The following is a 19829-nucleotide window of genomic DNA, read 5'->3' on the forward strand; positions in this document are numbered from 1 at the left end:
GCACTGCTCCACTGGTCCCACCATCTCTCAGGGTAAGAGCTAAGTTTACTACAAGACTCTTTTCTGTTCTACACCGAGGTGGTAGAATGAACTTCCCCTGGAGGTCCGGACAGCTGAGTCACTGGATATCTTCAATACCTAATTATTCATGAAACACTTCAACTAGCACTTTATCCCGTTTGCTGTGTGTGTGTTAAAAAAAACAACAAAACCTTTTGTGTGATTTAGGCGCATGGTATCTTGAGTCTAGTGAAACAGAGTGAATGTATTCGATGATAGAGACTTAAGCACTTTTATACATCGCTCTGAAATAAGATGCTGTAAATGTAAATGAATGAAAATCATTTTGGTATAAAATATTATCTAAAGAAGGTGTTAGACATCAGACAATATTCTAAACGCTGAGCAGACTTACATGACTCTGAGTAAGTCAGGACATTATTCACACACCCACACACTCTCTCTCACACACACTCTCTCTCTCTCTCTCACACACACACTCTCTCTCTCGCACACACACACACACTCTCACACACACTCTCTCTCTCTCTCTCTCTCTCTCTCACACACACACACTCTCTCTCTCGCACACACACACACACACACACACTCTCTCTCTCTCTCACACACACAATCACCAGTGCAGCAAAGCCAAATCACATGCAGCAACATGTGATTAAAAGTTTTTATTTCTTGCTCTTAACAGACATCATGCTTGAGTTTGTTATATACACACACAATAGAAAGACACACAAACACACACAGGTATTTTTTATTTTACACATTTCTCTATGGAATGTGTCGATACTCCAGAGAAATAAACTCCCAAAAGGAGGTAGATGTTAGAGTTTATTTGAAATTCCTCACTTCTGATGTGTAAAGAGGAGTTCAATGTCCTGACAGTCACGGAACTGAACAGAGTTCAGGGTCTCTCTCTCTCTATCTCACACACACACACACACACACACACACACACACACACACACACACACACACACACATTCCTTTTTTTCTATAAAAGCACGTTTATTTTTAGTCATGTTCACATAAGCATGTACTTCATTCACAAAATATCAAGATTCAAATTAATCAGACGAGAAAAATAGACGCGAGATCAACATTTTACAGTCTGTTCAATATTTTGTGTAAATCCTGAAACATATTTGACAAAAAAAGCAGGTTACAAATATAAGCTACTCCACATGCCATAAAACCTCCTTTTTTTGTAAAAAAAATGAATAAAAAATGGTCCAAAGTAAAGAGATCTTGAAAATTCCAAATTGAGAATTCAGTATGGCTTCTAACGGTGTAAAAGGAAGAAAAGTGGATGAGTAAAGAAATCAGATCATCAGTGCTGTGGCTGAGAGAGGAAGAGAGATGGAGGGATATTCGAGAGAGAGAAAAAAACACAAAGCAAAGACTCGATTTAAATATCAGTTTTCAGAACAAAGCGTTTAAACAAAGTCCCAAAAATGAAACCACACAAACACACACACACACACACACACACACACACACACACACACACACACACACACACACAAAAAGACTGATCTGAAGTTCATGAGAAAGAAAGTAATCAGTTCTGAAATCTTCACATTTCCACTAAAGCAGAACCTCCCTACACTCAGAACCTCCCTACACTCCTCTATCCTACAGCCTGGAATTAAACTCCTGTAGATTTGGATTCATAAAAAAAACAAAAAAAAAACAACAACAAAAAAACAAAAAAAACATCAGTTTAGTGTTTTGAACATTCGGAGCTCAGAGATCTCTGTGTGGGGCTTTTTATTCAAACTCATTATTGTTTTCTGCAACATTAATAAAAATATTTGTACGCTTCGGACTACTGCATGACAAACCATTTCTGTCACTTGTGGGTGTGTCCCATCCCGTCCTCTCCTGTTGTGTCCCGTCCTATCCAGTCCGGCCATGTCCCATCCTGTCCCGTTCCATCCCGCCCTTTCCTGCCGTGTCTCGTCCTGTCCTGTCCCATCCCGTCCTTTCCTGTCCCATCCCATCGTGTCCCATCCTGTCCCGTCTAATCCCATCCCGCCCTTTCCTGTCCTGTCCCATCCTGCCCTTTCCTGTCCTGTCCCATCCTGCCCTTTCCTGCCGTGTCCCATCCCGTCCCATCCCATCCTGTCTAATCCCATCCCATCCCGCCCTTTCCTGTCCTGTCCCAGCCTGCCCTTTCCTGCTGTGTCCCGTCCTGTCCATCCTTTCCCGCCGTGTCCCATCCCATCCTTTCCTGCCGTGTCATGTCCCGCCCTTTCCTGTCCTATCGCGTGTAGAAATAATCTTAGGTATGAATCTAAGGATAATGACAAAGGAACTGAAGTAATGACAGGATCCGTCCGAGGAACCGTTCGATCTGATCGTTAGGTTTTGTTGCTCCTTTATATCTAATTTGCATAGAATCGTGGAATCAGTGGCTCAAGCTTGCACACGTCTGTGTTTCTCCAGCAAGTGTCCTGATGCAAAGCTCTCCATATTGTACTGATCTGGATAGACATCTGACACCGATCACCACACACACACACACACACACACACACACACACACACACACACACACACACACACACACACACACTTTGGATGTTAACAAACACTAATAATATTGAACATTTTCTAGATGAAACACCTGACCAGACGCTGAGAACCAGCGGAGGAACGAGAAACAGCACTGATACTGAGAGGAAAAAACAATCAATAAATAAACATGACATTGAAATGAAAAAGAGAAGAACAGAACAGAACAGAACAGAACAGAGCTGAGCTCCGATATTCAGCCCTTTATTTGGCAAAAACACAGCAGCCTCAAATGACCAAGGTCAGATTTTAAATAACCAGCCTGAAATACAGTCGAGTGCAAAAGTTAGCACCCCCTCACTCAAAAACACGAGATCAGGAAGAATATTTACCGGCAGGAACAAAAGTTTGTCCCCCCCCATCAACAGTCTGTATTTTATTCAGATGAGATTTATTGAATTAGTGACATAACTGTTTTGTTTTATTCTAAAAGCCTCATCAATAATTTTTAGTTAGTAAATCAGCTTCACACAGACGAATCGGCCAAGACATGGATCGATTAAAAAGTCAATGGATCGACACAATTACCTTTAAAGAAGGGAAACATTGCTCAGAGGGAAAAAATAAATAAGAATCTCTACACCGTCGTCATCGTCATCGTCGTCATCTTCACCACGTTTGAGCAAAGGTGAATCGTCTGGTTCAAATCGAATGCTAAAATCATGTGTCATAAAATACTGAACCGTATTTGCACAACTCATAACAAACACTATAAACTACTTAGAACTCAGGGAGCCGGAGATGGAGATTCTAGAAAACAGAGCATACGTAAGAAAAACGGACACAAAGACGTGAACAATTATCAGGAATAAGATAACAGACAAAACGAATAAAGCGGTGAACAAGAGAGAGAGAAAAAAAAAAGAAATCCAACACACGCTTCAGAGGGGGTGTAAACTTTTGCACTCGACCGTCAACACCGTCCAAGTAAATGGATATAAATCTAAACCTACACAGTTACATAGAAAGAAATCTTTTCATAAGACAACCAGCTTATGAATATGCATAAAAACGTGGAATCTCTTTAGACAAAGCCTCGTTATTTATAAAGGTAACGTTCAGAATCGGTTTATTTACAACGGATCCGTTTCTACATCAGAATCCTGTTCACGTTTACTGGAGATCGATACTGGAGTAGATTTATAGGGTCACGGGGTTCGGCATGGACGAATAAGAAGACGGTCTCGATGCGATTTATACTGAAAATTCTGCGGAAAGTAAAAAATAATTTGGAAAGGTTCTGATTCGAGATGCAAGATGATGCGAGATCGAGCTGTAAACGCGTCGTCTGTGCTATTAATCGAAAACGTCTGTGAACTTGGTCTCTCAAATTCAGTTAGAAAGTGCAACCGAGTCAAAAAGATTTGGTATTTAAACGCAGATGAATATTAATGAGTGCGTAATGAATATTAATCAGCAAAAAAAATAAAGTTGCTTCCCTAAAGTGGTGACAATCTCTCAGGCTTCGGGTTAAACGCTGAAGCTCACTACACAGGGTGTAATTACGGTGGTACAGACCCTACGTAGTGCACCGTAATGCCCTACGAAGGTATTGGGGCAGTTATACACTGAGGACGTACATATTTACATATCGGTGTGTTAATTCAGGCAAAAATGTGACGTTCCGATACTTTTGAAAAAGACCGTGCGTCCGAACGGTTCGTTGTTCGATGCTCGGCCATGAGAATAAAACAATTAGGATAACGTTTGAATTAAATCCCTCACAAATAAACACAAGGGTTTTTACCCCAAAACTCCATCAAACGTTTGACGTTATACCTCTAAAAGCAGAATATTTGATTTGACACTTTCTAACGTGTTGTTTTGTCCCCAGACTAATTGTTAACGCTCCTGATGTAAAAATAAAAACACCCCTCACCTGCGCTGTCTCTGGGATTCTGTGAACAAGCTTTAAAACAGATCTGAAGTGTGAACTCGTGCAGGTCGACGGACCTCCGGGTGGAAAACCTTTTTAACTCGTTCGAAAATTTGTGATGTTTCGACTCGTTTGAACGTTTTCTAAATAAAACGACGTTCACGTTCGCTCGTTTCGGCGCCGTATGAAAACTTATTCAAAGCTCGGATGAAGAATTTCAAGTTTTATTGACTATTTTCTAGTTACTGAAAACGAATCAATTTAATGCTAACAAACAGCTCAGATAAAGGAAAGTATACAGTTAAAGTAGTTTGTGGGATTAAATGATTTCATCGTTACACGAGTAATAAAATAAATAAATAACAAAGAGGGAAAAAAATGGCTCTCTGGTGTTCAGCTCCGAGAGTCGATTGGTTCACAGATGACAAACGATTCAGAAATACAAACAGACGTGAAATGTTGTAGCTGCATGACAGGTTCAGTTTGGAGTTCTTTTAGTTTTCTACTCTCTAACTCCTGTCTATCACGAGCGTTAAGTGCTGCTAGTTTTGGACATTTTGTTTTCACTCTGCAGAAAAAAAATCCCTTTTTTCCACCCAAATCTGAGACTCGCTACACAACCTCACCACATCACCCTGATAAGACCCAAAGATCCTGTTTCGCTTTATTTCATCATCATCATCATCATCATCACCACCACAGAACATAATCAATACTGTATTAAAGTAAGACGTAAATCATCTAAACACACGTTAAAGCTCCGACCTTGAAGGAAGACGGAATTGAATTTTTAATGGATTGAAATCGAGGTCCAAACCGAACCTAAAGAATTTTAGTAGAATTAAAACCAAACCCGACATTAGGAGCGTTTAGTTCTGTCCGCAGTGAGAAACAGATATCTGTGAATATTAAATTAGAATCAGAAGTTAAATTAAATGATTATTTAATTCATTTTGTTAACTGGACTCGACACCGGAGCGGCTTTAGCGTCGTTATCCACCCAGAGGCGCGTTATATCTGATCTTGTGTTGAAATGGTTTATTTCTGTTAGATGAGAATTATGAAATATTTTTTAGTTGTACTTTTATATTTAGTAACATATGTAATTATGATGTATTATATATTTAGAACGTGCAAATGTGCGAACCTGCGACTCAACACACAACCTGAATACAACAAAAATAAACAAACACTGGAGGTAACAAACATGTTTGCTATATGTGTGTATATGTATATATATATATATATATGTGTGTGTGTGTGAGTGTGTGTGTAAATGGAGACTGAGCGGAGATGTGGATAGCTCTAGCTCTTTAGATCACTCCCCGCTATGTAAACATCAGATCAGTTAGTGCCGGGGACTCGAATCACCCCAACAACACGAGGGTAGTGTGCATTTTCTGGTAAACAACAAACGGTATTCTATGAGAGTTGCACCATTAATCAAAGTTCATGAGTGAGCGTTAAAATAAAGTGTGCTGAGAAAAAACAAAACCCAAGACCAGATGTGTGACCAGGATGCAAACACAGACGAGGAGCTGCTGCAGAGGTGATGGAGTTGTTTAAGGCATCACGTTTGATGGCTGTGTTTCTCCTCCACAGTTTACGAACACGAACCCTAAACGAAGAGACGACAGCATGTCAATCACGTCTCACAGGCCCCGCCTCCTCCTCGACAGACAGAGATAGATTAGATAGGATGCTGACCTGGCTAGGAATCGGTGTCCATGGAAACGGTGACCGCGTCGCTTTCATCTGCGAAGGACGAGAGAAAGCGAACATGGGCCGTTACATCCCAATGGTATACATGTAAATATTGGCACCCTCGGTTCATGGTCTGGATGATGATTTAAGCAGAACCTGGTATATTATAATGTGTTACATGATATGGTTAAGCCTTGAATTCTGATTGGCTCGGGTGCTACGATTCGGACACGCCTTACCTTAATACGCTTAGACAAAACACAGTGAAGCAACTCACCAGTCTTTACAGCCATTACGACGGTGTGATCGTCATGGAGGTCATTATTGAGCAGATGTTTCTGAGACTCACTGAGAGGACTGCACTGTTTACCTTCAACGCTGCAGAGTAAAAAACGGGAACTAAAATCAGCTACGACTCTTCCGTAGAGACGCATCGCACCGAGGTTTAAAGCTTATATCCGTAGTTTCGTCTAATCCTGCCGTATACTGTACCACCTCTCATTAAATATGTCTTTATACATTCTGAAGATAAATAAAGAGCACAGTGAGCTTGCTATGCTAATCTACTCTGAGAATGAAGCTACACACACACTGTAAATACGAATAATTTAAAACATTTGCAGACACTTATATTTGGTGTAACAGCACAACCGAGTGGTGGAGATGTGGAATTGCACCTCACCTTTGGTTCAGGGGGTCAGGATGTACGACCACTGTGGGCTGCTCTGGATCGGTGACCACCAGCCTGGTTGGAAACGTGAGTCCGTCTCCCTGACTGCACAGGGGACAAAGAAAAACAAAAACAAAACAAAAAGTGGGTAAAATCCCAGTATGACAAGGTGGATTTTTCTGGCGAGTCAATCAGTGTGCGTTTACCTGGTGAACACCGGCAGCAGCCAGAACTTCTTTTGGTCTCCAAACACCTGAGCAATGTTCTTGCTAAAACCCAGAGAGAACCCGTTTTTATCTGGGCCGTTCCTGAACAAGGGCGCTCGGAACGCCTCTGAAGGGACGGAAGAAAGAAAATGGGGTTTTCAGGTGGAAAAATAAAAACGACAAACAAAAACAAAAACAAAGCCATTGTGTCATGAGGACACATGCAGTGGTGGAGATGGTGAGAGTGCGTTACCTATCGTGGATCTGTTCTTTCCTACAAGCCACAGGTGGTAAGTGAAGAGGGAGAGGATACTGATACAGAACATGGCAGCCACAAAGAAGAGGAACAACACGTGGAATTTGGCATGAGAGTCGGGCAGCTCACTCTGAGAGAGAGAGAGTGAGAGAGAGTGAGAGAGAGAGAGAGAGGAAGTATAAAAGAGAGGACGTAAGACACGGGATCAACACTGACGATGGTGAAACACACGAGTCACAGGGCTGCATGAAAAACAAACAATAATAATAATGACACGTAATAAACTTGGATAATAAATAACGTCAGTTCGAAGGACTGATGAGAATCATTGACCGACATCAGCAACAACATAATAAATGTATTTAAGTCTGTAAAGATTTAAAAGGACAGTAAACTGCATGGAGTTGTAAGTGTTATAATCTTCCTGATTTCAGAACAGTGGAGTGGAGCTGAACTGATCATCAGGACAACACTAGTTAATAAATAATAAACACAGTAAGACAAGGAAACCGATTTAGATTAAGATTATGGATCAGATACTGATCAGTAAACGTGGACTCGCTCCGTCTTTAGGTGTCGTTTTGTAAATCCGAGCTCTTAAATAAATCTAACATGCTTTATAGTCAATACCATGACATGAGGGAAATTTAGTGCATGGGGAGGGGAGGGTGTGAAACAAACAAACAAACAAACAAACAAACAAATAAATGTGGAGAAACAGGCATAAAGTCATGCTACTCCACTGGATAACAAACAGCATTCAGACAATCAGAGAAAGAGAGAAGAAATAAAAAGAAGAGTGATGAAGCGGGATTTGTTTATTTATTTGTTTATATTTCCCATGCTGGTGTAAACACGTTCACTAACAATCACTAACAAATCACCAACACCACTGATTACCTTCGGACAATTCTCTGCTGATTTCCTCCGGCAAAGCTTAGTGTAAACAGAGACAGAGTGTTAGATAGGAGGGAAGGACGGAGAGAGAGAGGGAGGGAGGGAGAGAGAGAGGGAGGGAGAAAAAAGAAAAGAAAAACAAATAAAAAAAGAGAGAAGAGGTAGAAAGAAAGAGTATATATAGGCACACAGAGAGAGAGAGAGAGAGAGAGAGAGAGAGAGAGAGAGAGAGAGAGAGAGAGAGAGAGCGCAAGAGTGAAACACAGAGAGAGGGAGAGAAACAGAGAGAGAAAGAAACAGAGAGAGAAAAACACAGAGAGAGAGAGAGAGAGAGAGAGAGAAACAGACACAGAGAAACAAAGAAACAGAGAGAGAAACAGAGAGAGAGACAGAGAAACAAATAGAGAGAGAAAAAAGAGAGAGAGAGACAGAGAAACTGAGAGAGAGAAACAGAGAGAGAGACAGAGAAACAAATAGAGAGAAAAAGAGAGAGAGAGAGAGAGAGAGAGAGAGAGAGAGAGAGAGAAACAGAGAGACAGAGAGAGAAGCAAAAGATACAAAATAGTGATATGTTGAAGTGATTTCTCGGTCAGTTTTTTTATGATATGCTTTTTATAATAGAACAAACAGACTGGAAGACAAAAAGTGTCTTTAAAAATTCAAGGTTAAAAAAATACTTATTATAAAGAACACATTTTTGCAGACATTAATTAGTCCAATCAAAAAGGTTTTTTAAAATAATTTCAAATAATAAACGATATAAAAGCATTATAAGAAGCAGACAGCAGGAAGGTTCTGGTCTTTTCCTCGTATTTCCCCACCTCATGTGTCATGTCCAGGTTTAAGTTCACTGGTTTATTCTGAATTAATTAAAGTGAAAAAGCGCAGTCACGATGATTACTCACTGTCCAGAACTTGATGAAGTACTGCAGCACGGAGGCAGCGATGAACAAGCAGTACAGTAGCGAGTAGGCCAGGAACAGGATGAAGAACTTGTAATTGGAGAAACCGACACAGTTGTTTACCCTGTTAGGGAAAAGAGGAAGCTGCGGCGTTGAGAAATAAACACAAAGCGCACGGGTCGAGTTCGGTCACAGACGAGTTCACTCACCAGGGACAGTGATGATCCATCTTCAACACACACCTGTTACACAGCAAACGGTTTCATTCTTAAACATCTGGAATAATCATTTGTTTCGTACAATGTTTTTTTTACATTGTTTAAAAAAAAAGAAAAGGAAAGGAAAAAAAAACATTCTGGCATTTTTCCAGTCATTGTTTTACTTCCGTCACAATTTGTGCAAAATATTCTGAGAATCAAATTGAACCGAACTGAATCATGAAGCCGTCATAGCGAATCGAGCCGTAACCGGACTGAATCGTTACACCACCACTCAACCTCTGATCAACCCCATACGAGTGTTTTATTCCTCATATACATCATGAAACGTGTTTGTGTCTGTTCATACCCATATCTCATGTATTACACAATCATCAAAGAATTAGAATGTGTACAGTTTTGACTGTTTTGAGTCATCGGAGTCATGGATGCTGTAACTCACATGTCACACGCGGAGCAGTGGTGGCACCGGTCCGGTTTGATGACCTGGCAGCGGTCACAGTAACGGATGGCTGTTCGGGGGGGGGAATAAATAATTCTGTATTATTACTAATGATATTAATGATATTATTATGATGTCTGATTTCAGGTCTGTGAGTTGAATTCTCTCACCTCCAGTGCCAGTGCGAGTGTAGAGCGGCAGACTGCTCGCGACTCGCTTCAGGATCTCCTGCTGGGTCTCTGGACGCTCTTCTTTCTCATAAAGCTCCTTCTCAGCTTTGGGTAAACAGAACTGACACACACACACAAAACACACTTTTATACCACACAGTGTGAACATTTGATCAGAATTTCTTAAAGAATGAGTAGGATTTTAAACAGGAATGAGTGAAATTTGTCAGAATTTCATCAATGTGGATTTCTTCAGGAACCAGTGGGATTGGTCAGGATTAAATTGGGAACGAATGGAACTGGTCAGAATGAACAGTCTTGGTATTTCCTCTCTCCGGCTTCCTCAGCTCTTTTTTTTTTTAATTCTCTTTACCTCTTTGGATGGATTCATTGGTCTCGTGAAGATGGCCTTCCAATAAGACCAAACAAACATGATGAAGGAGAGATGAAAAACGACCAAGTAGATAACTGAGTGAGAGAGAGAGAGAGTTGCAGATACATCAGCAATGAAACAATTCATCACACTCGCACACACAACCACATATAACACACAAACAAAAGGACTCAGATATTTTTCTATCAAGTTCAATAAATCAGAAACTAAAAGCAGAAACATCTCGGTGGCTTTCACATCACTCACCTTTTTCTCCGAGACTCGGCACCGTGACTGTGGAAAAGAGGAAAGGAGGTCAATTAACTCACAAAGCAAGTTAGCAGTTTTTATTTTGGCATCAAACGGACCGGTCTTTAACGCACAACTCAAAGCTGGCATTTCTTCGGCTCTATAAATAACGAAGGAACTTTTCTGGCACTCGGTTTATCGCGGCAACAGATAAAGCTGGACTACACGACGTTAGATAATCACTACGTCGAAATTTGTATATGTAAAGTCATGACCGATATCTAATATCGGTCGAAGGGTGCACGTGACAAAAACACCATCACTAGCGTTCTAACAGGGCTGCTGTGTTTTTATAGTATAAAAAAAATACATCTTGCTCGAAACAAACTGCAGGAAAGAAAAAACATAAAAAAATAAAGTCTGCACAAAAGTCATGAATAAAATAGTCCCACTCACGTCCACGTATTACGTGTAACGTCCACTACATCCACTGTGTAGTGTAATGTGTCTACATAATGACTGACAATAAACAAAGACACAAACAACAGTCCTGTTGTTCTTAAAGCTGATTTAAATCGTATCGTGTGCTAGTTTCTTATGGTAAAGAAATAAAACCGACTTCTTCACCTTTCATTTAAATGTCGATGCATCGATTTGAATGGATCCAGGATCAAAAATTATTTATATATATAAATATATATTTAATAAATGACCATCAGATGTAATGTAATTTATTATTTAACTGTTTTATTAGCAGTGAAATGTAGAGGTATAAGAATAACTGCAGATGGAAATCTACCTGGCAACAGGTAAGATAGTAACCAGGTAGTGAAGTATTATAACATAGTGACTCTGTAAATACGTTATAGTTTATGACGTTTTTGTTTTATATCTAAAACGTTAAGGAGTTTTTTTTGTCTCCTTCGTCTTAACTGTCTGCTAACTAGTTCCTGAGCTAGTTAACTTCCATGACTTGCTGTGACTTTAATATATCCGTGTAGATCGATGTGAAAACTACGTCTCGTCTCAGTTCACTTGGAAATCCGATCGAAGTCGAGAGAAGAGTTTAATAATAAAGAGTTTAATGATAAACACTGAGGTGTCGTGTGTTGTGTGATGGAGGAATCAATGAGTGTTGCTAGCTAGTTAGCTTAGTGTATAGTGTACAGGACGAGTCTGTGACAAGGTTTAATGTCGAATAAATCATCAAACATATGGGTTTATTACAAAACCATGAAACGTCACGTTAGTTTAAGTAATAAAAAAAAAGCCCCGCTGTGTGAGGATTTGTACAAACTAGCTGTACAGTTTGTGAGGAACAAACAGCCACTTCCTTCCCTCAGAACACGTCAGATTGAACCAGAATTACCTCAGAAAATACTCAGAAGCTTGATTAAAATTCATTACTTACACACACACAGCTCCACTACGTAAGCATAATACGACCAGCACACAACTAAAGCGATAAAAATGACCGGAATCCAAGCCAGACCTCGCTGACAGCATCTGAGGACGTGTGAAGGCGCCATCTTTAATCTCTACGATATACACTACAGAGAGGGAGGAGTCGAATCTTTTAAGATCCGACACCTAGAGTCGATTCATATATATGATTCCTAGACTCTGATTCCTCGATATCCATTACAAGAACAAGTGATTTTTTTTTTAGTACAAGCAAAATGTCCGAATGTTTTACAATCTCATAAAATATATAAATGTTTGGAACTTAAGATACACAAACACACACGTTTTCTAATTATCGCTTCGATTCTGGTGATAACGTTTATCTTCTTGCTACAAATAACCGACGAGACAGGTTGAAGAAATAAGTTTCTTTTTTATTAATAAAGCTTTTTATTAAAGTTTCCACAAAGTATTGAAAACGTTTTTGTAACCTCAGGAAAACAAACAAAACAAAAAAAAACAACAACAACAAAACAGCAACGCAAGACAAAATCAGGGCCAAAATACTGAACATTATCATTTATTAGAACATAGTGAGACAGAACAGAGGACGTTTTGCAGTGATGGACAGGGCAAGGACAGGATAAAGACAGGATAAGGACAGGGGAAGGACAGGCTGTACACCAGAACAGAGCACAGAGAAAAACAAAATGACCATCTGCAGACATTCTCTACATAAAAAAGTCATGTCAGTGCTCTTTAAATTATACTTCTCAAACACTAGATGAATGCTTGTGCGCGCACACACACACACACACACACACACACACACACACACACACACACACACACACACACACACACACACACACACACACACACACACACACACGTCCTTGAACTGCATCCATCACAAATACCTGGCAATAATCTTCACGCCCTGTGGCCTGAACCTCTTTTACTTCCCTTTATCCATCACTTGTACTGCTGTTCACTTCTATCTTTTGCCTCTCTTGTTGCCCGCTGGAGGTTTTTTCAGCTGTAGGACTCCGGTGCCGAAGCCCGCGCTCTGCGTCGTGGACACTCCGAAGGTCAGACCGGCCGACGCGTTGATTCCCGGGTTACTAAAGTTAAAGCCAGAGGTGGTAGAGCTTCCGAACCCTGAGAAAACACGACGACACGGATAAATACATACAGAACACACATTTATTTCTATTCAAACTCACTCCTAAGTCTAAAGGCAGATGCTGGATTTTGTCCATCAAGCGTTCATATGTAAATAAGACTCTAAATGTAAATGTGCATTCAGAACGTAGGAGTCGTGTGGCTTTGATCCACGACGCGATACCTTCAGGACGGTGTAATGAAGATGATGTTAGCAATACACAGCTAGTGATAATGTGAGGAAAAGAGAGAGGAGGGTGCGATGACACACACACACACACACCTGCGCTTAAGCTCCCTCCAGACGGCTTGTTAGCAGAAAAACCGAACGCTGAGCCTCCTGTCGCCGAGGCGCCGAACGCCGGGCCACTACCAAAAGCTGCCAAGAGACAGAGCCAATTGTTAAAAAAAATAAACACGCTTAAAAAGGAAGGCTCAGATCTCACACACACACACATGATAAAACAGCTCATAAATCATAAACGAGGTGAATACAGGAGGAGAAGGAGGAGATGATCAAAGCAGGATGTTGCTCTGTCTATTGAGATCTACAACTGCAACATTACTCCAGCTTGAGTGAGCGTCGTGCACTCCAGACCATTTGGGATGCTGGAGGTGTACTGGGGAAGTGTGTTCATGTGTGTGTAAAAACAGCGGGTACCTCCGAGGCTGCTGGAGCCCATACTAGTGCCCATGCTCGAGGCAAAGGGAGTGCCAAAACCCGCCTGAGATCCTGGGACAGAGAAAGAGAGCAGAAGAGTTTTAACTCTCAGAGCTGCGTCTCACTACACACTCACCTACTGTGAATAAAGATTCATCTGAGGCGGATGGCTCGTGTGTGTGTTCGTGTGTGTTTGTGTATTGAGAGATGGAAGCATGTTTTCTACAACAAGTTATCAGAGGCACAGCATTTTTCTGCCTGTTGAGATAAATGCTGCTGCTAAACTCCTCCATTACGCTGCATCACATTACTTACCTCAAATACTCAGAATCTTAAGAGCAATAATGATGAAGTATGAACACAAATCAGCAGCTTGGGATTCACGGGTAACGGTTTTCTTTTCTGTCAAACGTTTAGCTGATTTTAAATGGAAAAGATCACATTTCACGAACATCATATAGATTAAAGGTTCTACATCGACCTCGGCGACGACCAACAGATTAATATCTTAAAAAAAAATAAAAAAATTAACTAGTAACCTGTTAAAATAGCCTCGGAGTAATCCGGATTTATCCACGTCACTACAGGACGTACGTGTTACCATAGCGATTAATAAGTAAACCTGTGCCTATTGCTATATAAAACAACTTTATTATTTATAATAATAAGTATTATTATATTACAGGTTCAACTGAAAGTTATAACCTGTCATGAGTTTAGCAATCAGTGTGATAACAGTTATATGAAGCTGTAATAACTAACATACGAATGTTGACAAACAACAATACCATAAACTGCAGATAACAATAAATAGATCCGATATTGTAATAAATCTCCACATCATGTACTTGTGTACTGTATAAATGTGTAATAACACTGTTATACACACTGTAATAAAACAAACGTTTTGCTTGAACATCAGTCACATTATTCTTTACTACGTTATTTAAACCGTTTAAAACATTTCTCTTTAGATTATAATCACCTGATTTAAAATAAAAAAACAAAATAAAAAAGGGAACATAAATGACTGATAATTCTGGCAAACGGCATCCAAACGTGTAATAACAGTGTTATAAACACAGCAATAAGGAACTAAATGTTTGATTTCAGCTACACCTTTATACATTAACGTGTAAGATCACATTACTGTCGGGAAGAAAAGGAACATTGCTTGATGAATAAAGTCTGTAATTGTGTAATAACGTCGTTATAGATGACGTTATGACGGGTTGTGTTATTTTTTCTCCCTATTATCCATTTCTACTAACTCATTTATTACCGAATGGTCCCGACCTAATTAATGCTCCTGTCTCGTTTCCTTTTAGCTGGCCGAGTTCTTTCAAAATCAGTTTTTTTTTCCTTTTTAGAAAAAGAGATGCACAGAATCCGAATCAGCATCTCGTCGATTATCCAATTAAACGTGAATAAATGATTAGTCAGTCAAAAAGAAACAAGGACAAGGGCTGTTCTTTTTTAACAAAAGGAAAACTGATTTATTGTGAATTTTATGCACTTACAGGAAACATGACAAACAGGTCATTTCAGGACAAACGCATTCCTGCTCCACTCTCTGAACACGCTTCCACTTCACCGGTAAAATAAAATGTAAGGTGAAAAGTTCCAGTGACGAATCCAGACTCGTGCAAAAGGCACGAGCTGATCGTCGTATCGTGTGATTGATTAATCTGCAGCGGTTTAAATAAAGCCTCGGCTCACACTTTAAAAACACACACATCTGATAAATAAGATTAGAGCAGAACATGCTTCCGTGTAAACGATCAGATTCGCAACCTCTGGACATCCTAAAAGTACCAGGTGAAAATCAAATCTGTACAAAAACGACATGCGGATATTAAAGAGTTTGTTCGGAGAAAGTGAAAGATTTCACTCGCACAGTAACACGAGTGAATTTCAGTGTTTCTACCTCACGTGTTAACACGATGACCCTACGTTCACTCCCGTCGCTCGTGGGCGTGGCCTGTCCTGTCCTGTAGCGGTATAAAGCTACGAAGCGGTAAAACTGCAGCATTTTAAAACCCCAAACATCGGTCAAAGGGAAGCTCAGATTAAAAGAGAACTCCAAACATTCACGACGTCAACTCTATAACCTGTATATATGATAAATGAGCGTTGATACGCATCTCAACACGAAGCCTAGACGACTATTCGGCTGTAATGGAGGTCTAAGAGCAGACGATCTGTAAAAAAAGACGATTCAAAATGTCGATGAAAAGTTTTAAAGCTCTTCTTAATGACTGTATTGGACGATCTAACGGAGGAGCATACAGTGGAAAGTAGCCATCAGAGCCATGAGAGAAAGACAGAGAGACACACAGAGAGAGAGAGAGACAGGGAAAGAGAGAGAGACAGGGAAAGAAAGAGAGACCGAGACAGAGAGAAAGACAGAAAGAGAGAGATAGAAAGACAGAGAGAGATAGACAGACAGAGCAAGAGCGGGAGAGAGAGATAGAGAGACAGAGAGAGGAAGAGAGAGAGGGAGACAGAGAGATAGATAGATAGTGAGAGAGACAGAGAGAGATAGATAGATAGAGAGAGACAGAGAGGGAGACAGAGAAGGAGAGAGAGAAGGAGACAGAGAAGGAGACAGAGAAGGAGGGAGATGTGGATGTTGGACCAACGTCCAGATTAACAGCTGTTTAACAGCAACAAGGACGACACTTCAAATGCTGCACGACTAAATACTGAACATAAACACACACCGTGTCCTTCACGGCGACGTGGAGCAACAGCAGCTTTATTTTTAAAGTCGTCGCCCTTCATCTGCTGAGCGAGAACACTGTAGCCCTTAAACACACAACCAGTACGGACCTGAGGGTTTATACAGAAACCTCCACACACCCTGATGTGGCTCACTGAACAAGTGTCTTTCGTTTCACTCCAAGGCTTAAAGGCACAAACCAAAAAGGTTTAAACTCCAAAGTACAAAAGACGAAAGACGGAGACGCATCGATACAGAGACGGGAAGGAAATCCTGCAAAATAGAAATCATTAGAAAAATAAGTAAATGAAGAAATAGTAGTGCACACTGTTAAAATAAACGGTGGCAGTAAGTTTTCTACAGTTACGTCCCATCTTTAGAGGAACAGGATCTTCCTGCACTGTAACCTTCATCTACTGGATCGATTTAAATACAAACAACTGAAATAAATTAAATCAAAACATCAATCGTGCTGACTGTCTAAAAAAACTGAGTAAAAAAATTACCTGTAATTCTCTCTCTCGCGCGCGCTCGCTCACACTCTCTCTCTCGCTCACACTCTCTCTAAAACATTCTTCTACCCTCATGATCTGCACCTCAAATCAAAACCTTCACTATCCAATCAAAATTTTTTGCTAATCTTCAACTAATCTACATTCTGGTGCAATCTGAGACACAACGTTAGTTTGTTTAGTCTGAGGCAGACGCAGGGTCACGTGAGCACCTGTACACCTGAACACCCGAACACGCCCTGTTCATTTCTGAGCAAACGAAGCAGTGACTGGAGGACACGAGTGAGTCTTGTGTAAAAACTAACCAACTTAACATTCATGTTCCTGATTTCAAACAACAGTCAGATATTTTATAAAACAAACTCCAGCCCTTACTGAAGTCCCACCACACACTGAAACACTCTCCTTTGTGTTTAACAGCGTTCTGTTAAAAATCAAGGCGCAAACTTCGAGGTGATTGTTTTTGTAATTAATACAAATGGAAGACAAAAAACAATCCCTCAAAAAGGTGTGGAGCACAAACAGAGCGTCAGGCAGGAGGTACTTATACAGCCGTGTGAAAACTCAGCCCATCTGGCTCTTATGTAGATTAGCATTAGTGCACACGCACGCACGCACACACACACACGCGCACACACAAAATGTGGTACTGTTTATCCATTAACAGGAAACAGCGATCAAAGCGGCTCAAACATCCGCTTCAACACACACTCGCTTTATCTTCTACACAACTCTCTAAGATGACGCACATGAGTTGAGCCAAGATTCAATTAGCAGTATGAGAACATGTGTGTGTGTGTGTGTGTGTGTGTGTGTGTGTGTTTCCAGACCTAGTCAGAAAATTAAACACTCCAAAAGCTGTGATTACAGAGAGTTGTAATTATCCCTGACGATCAAATCATTCCTCACATCTGTAACCAGTTATCATCGTTAGGGGGGGACGACAACATCATTGTTACCATGGTTACTGACAAGATGAGTATGATGTATTAAAATAAAAAAATACAAAAAAAAAACCCACCACAGAAAGGTCTGTGTTTTTTTTTTTTTTTAAAAGAAAATACCGTGTTAAAAACCCTAACATCCGGTAAATCAGTAGAAAACTGCATAGGCAAAATATTTCATATATAAAACAATTCACACATCTAAAAATGTTCGACGTGCGAATCAAAACTGATAGAAGGTGTGTATGTGTGTGTGATGTCCCAAAAAGTTAATCACATTCATTTTGTCCAAAATTACTGAATCGAATCGACCACGACTCCTGAATCGCCGGAGCGAACACATCACGCTGGAATCAAACGGATAAAAAATAATAAAAAAATAAATCACAGAAAAGAAAAAAAGAAACAAAACCAAAAAAATAAATAAATAAAATAAATTAGCACTCATTAAATAAAACAGGATTAAACTATTATCTTCAAAAAGATTTCTTATGAAGAATATCTTATTTCTGTCACTCACTTTTAACATAAAACACTATTCTAATGAGATATTATTCGTTTATAAATCAAATTATAAAACATCTACGATTTAAGAGATCAGGAATTATGATGGAAAAAAAAAATAAAGGGTTTCTAAATATTCCTAACGCTGATCTGGGTGAATATCGGATCAGCAGACGGGTAATTAAAAAAAAAAAGTATTATTTAATTATATTTTGTGTTCACAGAAGAAGTAAACAGAGAACAGTCCCGTGATGATGATGAGCTGCAGGACCTCGTCACTTTGAACCAATCACAAATCACCACTTCGAATTAATCCCGTGTTTACGTTTAGTGTTAAATGGTTAAAACGAGTGCAGGTGAACTCGGCTTTGGCGTCACATAGAAAAGTCGCACGACGATGACAGACACACGTGAGATTTCAGCTGGATGTTTAAATACTGTACGTTTTGTGGTAAATTTATTCACTAGATTTTGCATGTTTTACATTTAATTAAAAAAAAAATCGATTCAATTCAGACGTTTCCGTTTTCCTCCTTCATCCATGTTTAAACACTACAGAGTTTATTGAAACTGAACACTGTCAATAATCTAAAGGTTTCTGCTGCACCAGGATTAGTTCAGCTTCAAGTGACGTGAACGTCTCGTATTCTAGTGCCGTGAGCTCTGTGAGGTGTTAATCACCGCCGTGACCTCGGATCACGTGGAGTTCCCCGGACTGAGAGACGCCTCGACGTAAGAATCGGCGAACGATCGCTACGTAAGTGCTGTTAACGACGCTCGCTACCAAAAAAAACCCCGACAAAACTATTTATTTATTTGTTTATTATTTACTAATTAAACCTTTGATTCTAAAGAAAAGCTCACAGATTGTGAGAGAGCATAAAGCTTGTGAAAGGCAACGTCTGCGTCGTTTGGGATTAGTTTACGCACCTTTTAATCGCAGTTTAATATTAAGGTAAGACCCTGTTATACGTCAGTATTTTATTTACGGGTAGAAAGGATTAGTAAAATTAAAAAAATTAATAAATAAAAAATTTAAAGAAAGAAAAAAGGAATACAAAGACGGTGCAGTTTAATTTTTTCTGCATGGACTGAAATAAAACGTAAATCTGTGTTCCTTCCATCATAAGTGCTCAGAAAAAGGAAGAAAAAGAAAAAAGAAAAAAAAAGTCAGAATACAGTAAAGAAAACCGTAGACCGGAGAGAAGACGCTGGCTCACGTCACTATCGTTTTCACTCTGACTCTCTCTCTCTCTGTCTGTCTGTCTGTCTGTCTCTCTCCCCTCACAGCTTAGTGGTCAGTTAGAGGTCTTAGAACTTGAAGGCGGTCAGACCTGGAGCAGGCTGCTGCTGCTGTGTGA

The 19829-nt window shown here is 40.0% G+C and overlaps 2 protein-coding genes across 6 annotated transcripts in view; both read right to left on the reverse strand.

Moving 5' to 3' along the window:
• Nucleotides 1-671: 671 nt before the first annotated feature.
• On the reverse strand, nt 672-12125 carry zdhhc20b (zinc finger DHHC-type palmitoyltransferase 20b). 3 transcript variants are annotated; one of them, XM_027152595.2, is made up of 14 exons: nt 11969-12124; nt 10576-10602; nt 10309-10403; nt 9936-10056; nt 9766-9835; nt 9315-9347; nt 9109-9229; nt 8207-8242; nt 7304-7436; nt 7051-7177; nt 6857-6949; nt 6452-6552; nt 6178-6225; nt 672-6088 (listed from the first exon to the last, which is right to left on the reverse strand). In XM_027152595.2, exons 1-13 carry the CDS (start codon nt 12084-12086, stop codon nt 6182-6184), a joined length of 1119 nt encoding a protein of 372 aa, XP_027008396.2. In that variant the 5' UTR covers nt 12087-12124; the 3' UTR covers nt 672-6088; nt 6178-6181. The 3 variants fall into 3 exon arrangements, with proteins under 3 accessions (XP_027008396.2, XP_027008398.2, XP_027008397.2); XM_027152597.2 differs by lacking the exon at nt 6452-6552 and having other exon boundaries at nt 11969-12125; XM_027152596.2 differs by lacking the exon at nt 8207-8242.
• A 249-nt stretch (nt 12126-12374) lies between these two features.
• Nucleotides 12375-19829, reverse strand: part of nup58 (nucleoporin 58) — a 17143-nt gene continuing 9688 nt past the window's right edge. The window contains exons 11-14 of one of the 3 annotated variants that reach the window (XM_027152592.2): nt 19803-19829; nt 13787-13858; nt 13409-13504; nt 12375-13122 (exon numbers count right to left, since the gene is read on the reverse strand). The exon at nt 19803-19829 is cut by the window's right edge and continues 175 nt beyond it. In XM_027152592.2, coding sequence (XP_027008393.1) covers nt 12959-13122; nt 13409-13504; nt 13787-13858; nt 19803-19829 — 359 coding nt within the window. In that variant the 3' untranslated portion in view covers nt 12375-12958. The remainder of the gene's footprint in view (nt 13123-13408; nt 13505-13786; nt 13859-19802) is intronic. The other 2 variants (XM_027152593.2, XM_027152594.2) reach the window with 2 other exon arrangements.

This window comes from Tachysurus fulvidraco, chromosome 25 (genome assembly GCF_022655615.1).
Source record: "Tachysurus fulvidraco isolate hzauxx_2018 chromosome 25, HZAU_PFXX_2.0, whole genome shotgun sequence".
Lineage (NCBI taxonomy): Eukaryota > Metazoa > Chordata > Actinopteri > Siluriformes > Bagridae > Tachysurus > Tachysurus fulvidraco.

Excerpts from the sequence above, each read along its gene's own strand:
- zdhhc20b (XM_027152595.2), bottom strand. The coding sequence starts at position 12,086 with ATGGCGCCTTCACACGTCCTCAGATGCTGTCAGCGAGGTCTGGCTTGG. Across the intron at positions 8,243-9,108 it reads ACTTCATCAAGTTCTGGACA|CTTTGCCGGAGGAAATCAGC; the intron begins GTGAGTAATCAT and ends GTTTACACTAAG. Across the intron at positions 6,950-7,050 it reads CTGCTGCCGGTGTTCACCAG|TCAGGGAGACGGACTCACGT; the intron begins GTAAACGCACAC and ends TCCCCTGTGCAG.